The 9,656-nt window shown below is 52.7% G+C and overlaps 1 protein-coding gene across 1 annotated transcript; it reads left to right on the top strand.

Moving 5' to 3' along the window:
• Window positions 1-2,351: 2,351 nt before the first annotated feature.
• ATP1B2 (ATPase Na+/K+ transporting subunit beta 2) lies at window positions 2,352-9,021 on the top strand. Its single transcript, XM_061143371.1, has 7 exons — window positions 2,352-3,057; window positions 4,865-4,993; window positions 5,341-5,445; window positions 5,538-5,743; window positions 5,975-6,031; window positions 6,827-6,925; window positions 7,033-9,021. Exons 1-7 carry the CDS (start codon window positions 2,946-2,948, stop codon window positions 7,195-7,197), a joined length of 873 nt encoding a protein of 290 aa, XP_060999354.1. The 5' UTR covers window positions 2,352-2,945; the 3' UTR covers window positions 7,198-9,021.
• The last annotated feature ends 635 nt before the right edge of the window (window positions 9,022-9,656 follow it).

Genomic DNA, 9,656 nt, shown 5'->3' on the forward strand with positions numbered 1-9,656 from the left:
TTTAAAACTTTTTCACTCTCTTCTTTCACTTTCATCAAGAGACTCTTAAGTTCTTTGCTTTCTGCCATAAGGGTGGTGTCATCTGCATATCTAAGGTTACTGATATTTCTCCCGGCAGTCTTGATTCCAGCTTGTGCTTCATCCAGCCTGGCATTTCGCAAGATGTACTCTGCATATAAGTTAAATGAGCAGAGTGACAATATACAGCCTTGACGTACTTCTTTCCCAATTTGGAACCAGTCTGTTGTTTCATGTCCAGTTCTAACTGTTGCTTCTTGACCTGCATACAGATTTCTCAGGAGGCAGGTCAGGTGGTCTGATATTCCCATCTGTTTAAGAATTTTCTTAAAAAAAAAAAAAAAAAAAAGAATTTTCTAGTTTGTTTTGATCCACACAGTCAAAGGTTTTTGTGTAGTCAATAAAGCAGAAGCAGATGTTTTTTTCTGGAACTCTCTTGCTTTTCAATGATCCAACAGATGTTGGCAATTTGATCTCTGGTTCCTCTGGCCTTCCTCAGTGATCCATGCAAAGAAATGGAGGAAAACAATAGAATAGGAAAGACTAGAGATCTCTTCAAGAAAATTAGAGATACCAAAGGAACATTTCATGCAAAGATGAGCACAATAAAGGACAGAAATGGTATGGACCTAACAGAAGCAGAAGATATTAAGAAGAGGTGGCAAGAATACACAGAAGAACTATACAAGAAGCATCTTCATGACCCAGATAACCACGATGGTTTGATCACTCATGTAGAGCCAGACATCCTGGAATGAGAAGTCAAGTGGGCCTTAGGAAGCATCACTATGAACAAAGCTAGTGGACGTGATGGAATTCCAGTTGAGCTATTTCAAATCCTAAAAGATGATGCTGTGAAAGTGCTGCACTCAATATTCCAGCAAATTTGGAAAAAATTCAGCAGTGGCCATAGGACTGGAAAAGGTCAGTTTTCATTCCAATCCCAAAGAAAGGCAATGCCATAAAACATAGCCACCCCATATTTTGGGGCCTCTCACCTCTGAGATGGCCCACGCTCTGTGGAGTGTATTTCTTTTTAAATAAATCCATTTCTTATCTATCACTTTATTTCTCACAATAAAGTGTGAGAAATTTCTTTCTGCACTGAGAGACAAAGATCTTGATCCTCACTAAGTCCAGACACCAGGTGAGTCATTCTAATTAAGACAGTGCATTCAAGACTGAGTCTGAGAGAAAAAAAAAAAAAGACTGAGTCTGAGTTACACAGCTTCACCTTGTTCGACTGAGCAGATCCTGAGTCCATGAAGCCTGCCCTGACCTGCAGGGGGAGAGTTTGAAGGGGAGGATGGTAGAACAGGAATTGTTGGGGGATAGAGCCAAGAGTGTAAAGTAAGAGTTGAAGGAAGAAGAAAAATCTCTCCAAGGAAAAGTGACAAGATTTGAAGAGACATGAGAAGACAATGAATCTTAACAGGAGGTCTTTAGAGGCCCTTGCACCTCCCTATCAGACTGTGGAAGCCCCGTTGAGAACCTCAACTTTACCTCTCCAGCGCTGGGTTGCACAAGGTCTCTAGCAGGTACTCAATAAATGTTTGTTGACAAATGGGCAAATGAGGAGGGGAGTGCAGAAAGCGGGGGCAAGGGATTGGTGGGTGGGAGGAGACAAAACACCTAAGCATATGGGGCTTCAGGGCTGGGATCTCAAGGCAGTGCTGGGGGCTGGGAAAGTGGTGTTGGAAGGGCTTCAGAGGGATGTGGGAAGGCAGGGAAGTCCCCAGGCTTGGTGAGAACCAGGTGTTGGGAGAAGAGGTTGTGGGACTGGAGAAGGAGGTGTTGGGGACATCGGCAGCATCTCCCTCGAGGGGAGTTTCCGTCCTGTGGTGGCCTCTATGGGTCTCCTGGTGGCGTGTTCTAACCTCCAGCCCGGCTAGTGTAGTATCCTGGCTGGTCTCTTCGATCTATTTTTCTTGATCTCTGGCTCCTTCTCTGTTAGTCTCACATTCTGCCCTGTCTCCAGAATCGTAGTTTCTTTCCAACTCCCTGCCTGGGGCCCCTATCTCAGCATGTATCTGCTTTCCTCTCTGTCTGCTGTGTCTCTCCGGGGTTATCTTTCCATTTTGCCCCGACACGCCTTCTATCCTCTCCACCCACCCAGATCCCGTCCAATACCTGCGGTGGGAGTAGGGGAGAGACTTGGTCCTGAGGAGGCATCAGGGGGCGGGCCCAAGCCCTTTCTCGAAATTTGCATATGCATGAGGTCGCCTAGGCCAGAGCGAGAAGGCGGGGCTTCTGGGGGCGGGGAAGGGGGCGGGCACCCTAGGAGCCACCGAGTATAAAGACCGCGCGCCGCTGCTGCTAGCCCTGCACTGCTGAAGAGCGGAGCCTCCGCCCGGGGGACCCCTATCCCTGCCTGTCCCTCCAACTGCGTGTCCCCACCCAACCCCCGTGGCCGAGCCACCTTTGGTGTGGCGGTCTCCACTCGTCAGAAGAACCTTGAACAGTCACCCGACTCCTCTCCACAGCCTCTTTGCATCTCGGATTTCGGGGCGGCCCCATCCCCCACCTCTCCCTGCCTCTTTGCACCCCGATTTTTCTGTGCTTCGCTCGGGTTTTGCAGCCGTCTATTTTTGCATCCCTTTTCGTTTTGCTTCTGGGAGGTCTAGGGGGTGAAGCTGCGTTCGCACCCCTTCGCCTTTTTATCCTCCCCTGCTCGGACAACCCCCCTTTTCATTGCAGTGGGGGGGCCTAGGATCTGTTCATCTTACGCCGTGCCGCCAGCACCCCGCAGCGTGTGGCCTTGCGCCCCGGAATTTGCAGCGGCTGCATATCTGAGGGGGGGGGGGTCTCCCTTGGCCCCGCTGCCTTTGCTCCCCGCGCGTTCCGGTGCGTGAGGGAGCTTCAGCGCGCCGCACCCCGGCTTCTTCATAGCCCCCCGCCCCGCGCGGGACTTGCACCCCGCCGTCAAGATGGTCATCCAGAAAGAGAAGAAGAGCTGCGGGCAGGTGGTTGAAGAGTGGAAGGAGTTCGTGTGGAACCCGAGGACGCACCAGTTCATGGGCCGCACCGGGACCAGCTGGGGTATGCCGGGCCGGCAGTGCGAGGGGCGGGAGGGTGGGGGGGATCCGCCTGGCGACGCCCGGGGAGGACGAGGTCCCGCCGGCTCAGCCCCAGCTCCCTTCCCGGGTTCTCGGCGTCCGGCCCCCCTGCCGGGCTCCGGGCTGGGAGGGGGCCGAGTCGCCGGTCTAATCTCCCTGGCTGGCCGCTGCGGAGGCGGAGAAAGTAGGTCACTGCCGCCTTCCCGCCCCCCGCGGAGCCCCCTCGCGCGGGGGGTCGCGGGCTCTGCGCGCGTATGCTCGCCTCGGCGCTTGCACTCCCTGTCGGGGGCCGGTCAGCTCCACACGGGCGCCCCCCTTCTCCAGAAGAGCGCCCCTTCCCTCCCTCTGATTCTCACTAGCCGGCCAGGCCCGTCTATTTTTAGCTCGTGCCCACCCCTTGGACCCTGGGAACATTCATGAGGGGGCGGGTCTTGGAGAGGTGGGGTGTGTGTTGGAGAGGGTTCTTCACAGCGGAAGTTGTCTGGATTGTGTTTTGGAGCCTTCTGTGGCTGCTTCGTGGGTGGGGGGCTGTGGGGCCGGGGTGCCACTGGGAGGTGTTCGGGGCTGGGTGTTGGGCTCAGATGTCACAAGCAGAGGGAGTGGTCACTGGTGGTGAGATGTGTACATCATCTGGGCCCTGTGTCTCAGGGCTTGGATGGCTTGGCACCTTCCCCACCCATACCTTGGAGGTGGAGTGTGGGACCACATATTTAGGAGATGTGGAGGGACTTGTGTCTGGTGGAGGGTCCAGTGCTGGGCATAGATGCCAGTGAAGGATGGATTTCTTCCAAAAGGGATTTTCAAGCTGGGAAGTTGAAGCACAGGAGACATTGTGTGACACAATTTACAGTTCATCCAGACTGACCGAATGCTGTTCCCATTACCCACCCGCCAAGGGGCCCTTGAAGTGGGTCTGATGCAGTCCTTGATGCAGGAAACATGAAGTCCAGTCTGTGGGATTGGAGGGGTCCTTGAGTCCTTGGGAAAATCTGGGGAGGCTTGGGGAGTGTCTTCTGAGATGGAAGGACTTGAGATCTGGGGGAGTGGAAACAGCAGGTACTCACACTAGGCTGAGGAGTGACAGTGACTTGTCATGTCCACCTAGAGTCAGCTCTCTGCCTGCAAGACTGTGGAAAGTCTTCTTTTACACCTGCCTCTGCCCTGAGTGCTGAGTGTGAGCTGGGGGTGGAGTGACTGTTGAAGGCTCTGGACAGCTGTCTCTGAGAGACTTTGTAGCTTTGGCCAGAGCCTCATTCAAGGTTCAGCTCTTGTAGGGCTCAGAGAGAGAGAGAGAGAGAGAGATTTTGCTGTTTGAGTGTGAGGGTCCACACCCTGAGAGATGGTTTGAGAGTTTGGTGGTGAATTGGGGCCAGTGCCAGTTTTGAAAAGTCATTGTGCTGGACAACTTCAAGCATGAGTACCCATATAGCAGTAACAGATGGTGTGCCTTTTCAGCGCCATGAAGGTTGACAAGTTGAGAAGGTAATTTGTGGCAAAATGACTGTGGCCTATACTAGGGGTTGTCCAAGCAACAAGAGTTTAGGTGTCTTGTGTCCTCCACAAAGTTGGGCTTCACTGTGCTGTAGGACCAGAAGGGCCTGGGAGCCATGGCTGGAAGCCAGACACACTGCCTTTTTCCAGCTTGTCTCCTTTTGCTCCCAGGGAAAGGCTCCCTGGGGCTCTGGGATCCTTTCCTGGGCAGAACCTCTGAGTGGGGGAGGGGCATGTGGCGACAGGACAGGCCATGGAAGGAGACCTGGAACCTGCTGACCCTATTTCCTCCTCTTTAGCCTTTATCCTCCTCTTCTACCTCGTCTTCTATGGCTTCCTCACCGCCATGTTCACCCTCACCATGTGGGTGATGCTGCAGACCGTCTCCGACCACACCCCCAAGTACCAGGACCGATTGGCCACACCAGGTGAGTGATGAGACTCCCCCACCAGCCAGGCTCACTAATCTGGTGCCCCCAAGTCTCCCAAAGGAACTCGCAGGTTGAGATCTGTCAGCTCATAGAGGTTTGGTTCTGATGAGCCAGTCATCTCGTGCTGGGCAGTTCTTCTTGAAGGCCGCCTTCACACTCCCCACAGCTGAGAGCTATGTGATCTGGGGAGGTGGCAGAGGGTCACAGGAGATCTCCCTCCCCAGAAGGCGATCTCAGATCTTCCTGTCATCCCTCACCCTGGTGTTCCCCATGTCCGTCTTCTTCCCTCTGTGTGTGGTCCTTCGTCTTACGTATACCCCCTCATTCTTGCCTCTGCTGACTAGGCTTGATGATTCGTCCTAAGACTGAGAACCTCGATGTCATTGTCAATGTCAGTGACACTGAAAGCTGGGACCAGCATGTTCAGAAACTCAACAAGTTCTTGGAGCGTGAGTATGGGGTCGATGACTTCGGGCAGGGGGGTTGGGGACCCTGGGAGCAGAACATGAGGTCTGTGACTCTCTCTTGCCCACCTCCTTAGCTTACAATGACTCCATCCAAGCCCAGAAGAATGATGTCTGCCGCCCTGGTCGCTATTACGAACAACCAGATAACGGAGTTCTAAACTACCCAAAACGTGCTTGCCAGTTCAACCGGACCCAGCTGGGCGACTGCTCTGGCATTGGGGACCCCACCCACTATGGTTACAGCACTGGACAGCCCTGTGTCTTCATCAAGATGAACCGGGTACTCATATCCTTAGTCCCCAGGGAGAATGGAGGAGGGAGCTACCATCTGCTGGCAGTTGCTTTCTTTTACTGGGGCTCTTGGGCTTCGGGAGACTTTTAGATGTTTGAGTGGCTGAGAGAACAAGAGAGATGTGACTGCTGGAGGCTGAGATCATGGCTGGGGGGCTGGATATTTCTGTTTTTGACAACTTCTTTTCCTAACCCTCACCACTCTCTCTCCTCACTCCAGGTCATCAACTTCTATGCAGGAGCAAACCAGAGCATGAATGTTACCTGCGTGGGGAAGGTGAGTTTGTTGGGCCTTGTCCATCTGTTTGCCCCATCTATTTGTCCTTATGGTTTCCATGTCATTCACTCATCTCTCCCTATCTTCTTTGCTCCCAGAGGCCCCGTAACTCTAGGGACAAGGGGGTAAGCATGGGCTTCAATATGGTTCAAACACCAAGGCGCTGCCACCCCTCTTGCTTCTGTCTAGGATGCAGAAGTCTGCTCTTTTATATGGATAGACACCCTCTCCCTGACTACCCGAGCCCCTGCCTCTGGCTTCTCTCCCTGATCCTTCCATCTTCTCTATTCCCTGACCATGTCTTCTGCTCTCAGTCTCATGTCTCTTCTGCCCTCAGTTCTTTTTAGGTATCTGGTAGCTGCTGGTCTGTGAGCACCACCTGCCACCACTAAGTTGTCCTTGGAGCCCTGCTCCCCCCACCTCTGTCCCTCTAGGAGCTTCCTGCTCCTCTTGCTTCATCCCCCTCCTCGCTTCCTACTGGGCCCTTACTCATTGATCTGTTCTCTCTTGGCTCCGCTCCAGAAACTGATTCCTGAGGATGGGGTAAGAATTTGGGGTGGGAGGGCAATAGAAGGCTTCGGGCTCCTTAGCACCCTGGAGGACTTCCCAGTCTGATGGAAGGGACAGGACACCCCCCTCCTGTGCACGCGCAAATATACCAGACTCAGCAGCACAAGGGATATGAATTTGAGAAAGCACAGTTGGGGTGAAGGAGGAACAAAGGGAAGTCTGGCCAGCGGCTGAGTTCCCGCCATCCCTAACATGCTCTCCTCCATCCTCCTGCGCCCCCCACAGCGAGATGAAGATGCAGAGAATCTCGGCAACTTCGTTATGTTCCCTGCAAACGGCAACATCGACCTCATGTACTTTCCCTATTACGGCAAGAAGTTCCACGTAAGTCCTGCGGGAGGCCGGGTGCTGGCTCCTCCAGGGGAGCAGGGTGCGGGGTTGCAGGCCCAGCTGCCTCAGGCCTGGAGCCTCGCTCTCCTCCTCTGGCCCAGGTGAACTACACGCAGCCCCTGGTGGCCGTCAAGTTCCTGAACGTGACCCCCAACGTGGAGGTGAATGTGGAGTGCCGCATCAACGCTGCCAACATTGCCACTGACGATGAGCGCGACAAGTTCGCGGGGCGTGTGGCCTTCAAACTCCGCATCAACAAAACCTGAGGCCCCCTTCCTCCCGCCCCCACCTCTTTCCTACGGATGCTTCTGGAATACCCTTGACCCCGCCTGATCCCTCCCTCACCCACCCCAAAGGTATTTTTTATAGCAGAGCTATGGCTTCTTTGAGCCTCGCGCCCTTTTCCTTTCCTTCTGAACCCGGCCTGACATCTGTCGTGATTCTCTGGTTGCGCACACTTTCCACCATCTTCTTCCTGCCCGAGCTCTGTCAGAGACAGGGAGATGGAACCCCCAAGACAGTCATAGAGTTCAGAGTCTTTCTAGTCCTCGTGTAGCTGTGAGTGGGGTGTCCTCACAGCTCCCCACCCATCCTGCCCTCCTGTCCCACCCCCCCAGAACTATAGAAAATGCCCACCCACCCACCTTGGGCTTCCCTCATAGCTCAGTTGATAAAGAATCTGCCTGCAATGCAGGAGACCCTGGCTTGATCCCTAGGTTGGGAAGATCCCCTGGAGAAAGGAAAAGCTACCCACTCCAGTCTTCTGGCCTGGAGAATTCCTTGGACTGTATAGTCCATGGGGGTCACAAAGAGTCGGACACGACTGAGTGACTTTCACTTTCTTTTCTTTTCACCCACCCACACACAGACGGCAATCTCTTCATGCTCATCTCCAGACAGAATGTGGCACTCCATTCTTTTATTTAAAATAACTGAAGTATAATTAACTTACAACACTGCTGTTAGTTCCAGGCACACAGCTTAATGATTTAATATCTCTGTAGGCTACAGAGTGGTCACTGGCGTGACCCTCTATCTTCCCATGTCAGCTCAGCTGCTGTCCCCCTCCCCTGTCTCCCACACCTTCTGCCTTGTCTACCACAGTTGCTGTCTCAGTGGCTTTTGACTTGTGTGGCTCCTCTGGTCAGTCTTTCCCAACTTCTCCATCCCCATTCCCTCCACTGAAAGCGGGACCACTTGTAACTGAAGACATGGTGGCTCTGTGGCCTTTTCCTTCTTTCCTGGCACAGCTGGTTTCTCACTCTACGTTGAATACGTGAGCTGGGAATGAGGGTCTGAAAGAGAAGTCCCTGTTGGTTCTTGAAAATTCTTTTCCCGGTCTCCTATCACTCCTCAGAGGGGCGGGGTTGACCTAGGCTGAATATCCACTTTGTTTTTGCCGATGGCTCCCTTCCCTCTGTTCCCTTTCCCAGAATATCCTGCAAGTTCTACTTCCCAGGCGCCCTGGGGGAGGGGCAGCCACTTTGGCTGGGTCCCCAGTGGCCACCTTGGAAACATCAGCTGGTTATGGGACTATTCCATCTCCTTCCCCTCCGCCCAGATCTGCTCCCCCACCCCCATCCTCTCTGTGGCTTCTCTTAGCAAGTTATCAACTAATCACTAACTCCTCCCCTTTCTTCCGCATGCCAGCGTGAAAATTGCAGATACCTCCTCCTTTTAAGACTCTGAATTTCTTGGCTCCATCTCCTTCAGACCCCTTTGCCTTCTTAAACAACCCCATAGTGCCCATAGAATGTTAAATGAGGGACCTCCTGTGTTCTTGAGTTATAGAGGCATTTTAACTCTTTCTTCTCCCACGCCCTTCACTTCCCCACCTGTAATTTCCCTGTTCTTTTTTGATGCTGCAGCTTCCACACCCCACCCATGGGTGGACCCTCCCGTTTTTCTCTGGCTGGATCTGAGTCTCTTCCTTTTGGATCCCATTGTTTTCCTGCACTCCCCTCACCCAAGTGGTCTCTCTCTGCAGTTATTTAATGCCTGTGTCTGATCTACTGTAAAAAGAGGATAAAGTACAATAAAATGAGAGCAATTATATATATATATATATAAATATATATATCATACCTGGAGCCCTGCGTGCAGGTTGTTCCTTTCTGAGCTTCTGGAGCCCTGGGAAGGGGGTGAGGGGTGGATTGGGTGATCTGAGGGTTACCCAGCCCTTGGGAGGACCACTTCCCTGCTTTGATCTCTTCTGTCCAGTGTCCAAGCATCTACCTCCTAGATTGCTTCATCACCCATACTGTCTTGAGATCGATCACTCAATACAAGACAGGCAAGAAGCCTATGTCCTTTTCTACAGCTATACTTATAAAGTGCCTACTATGTGCATTCTAGGCATCGTGAAGATACACTTATGAAAGAGGCAGAGTTCCTGCCCCCAAGGAGCTCCCCAGTATAACAGGAGAGGGGAGGAGCACACGAGAAACTCTCAAACCAGGTAGACCTAAACGTATTTCCAGGAAGGAGAGAAAGCTGGTGAGGACAAAATTCAGAGTGGTCAACCACTCTCTGGGGGGTGGGGAGGGTGGGTTCATAGGGAAGGTTTCTTAAGAGGCTTAAATGATGGGGTGGCTTTGGGGGAGAGGCTAGCATCAACAGATGCCCAGAGACAGATGAGGACTGGAAGAAACAGATCTCAAAACAGTATGAACCATAGGATCCCGATTTTGTGTGTAAAAAAAGCACACAAGCATAGAAAAAGGAT

Source organism: Dama dama, chromosome 5 (genome assembly GCF_033118175.1).
Source record: "Dama dama isolate Ldn47 chromosome 5, ASM3311817v1, whole genome shotgun sequence".
In the NCBI taxonomy this organism is placed as follows: Eukaryota; Metazoa; Chordata; class Mammalia; order Artiodactyla; family Cervidae; genus Dama; species Dama dama.

Excerpts from the sequence above, each read along its gene's own strand:
- ATP1B2 (XM_061143371.1), top strand. The coding sequence starts at position 2,946 with ATGGTCATCCAGAAAGAGAAGAAGAGCTGCGGGCAGGTGGTTGAAGAG. Across the intron at positions 4,994-5,340 it reads GGACCGATTGGCCACACCAG|GCTTGATGATTCGTCCTAAG; the intron begins GTGAGTGATGAG and ends TCTGCTGACTAG. Across the intron at positions 6,032-6,826 it reads ATGTTACCTGCGTGGGGAAG|CGAGATGAAGATGCAGAGAA; the intron begins GTGAGTTTGTTG and ends CGCCCCCCACAG.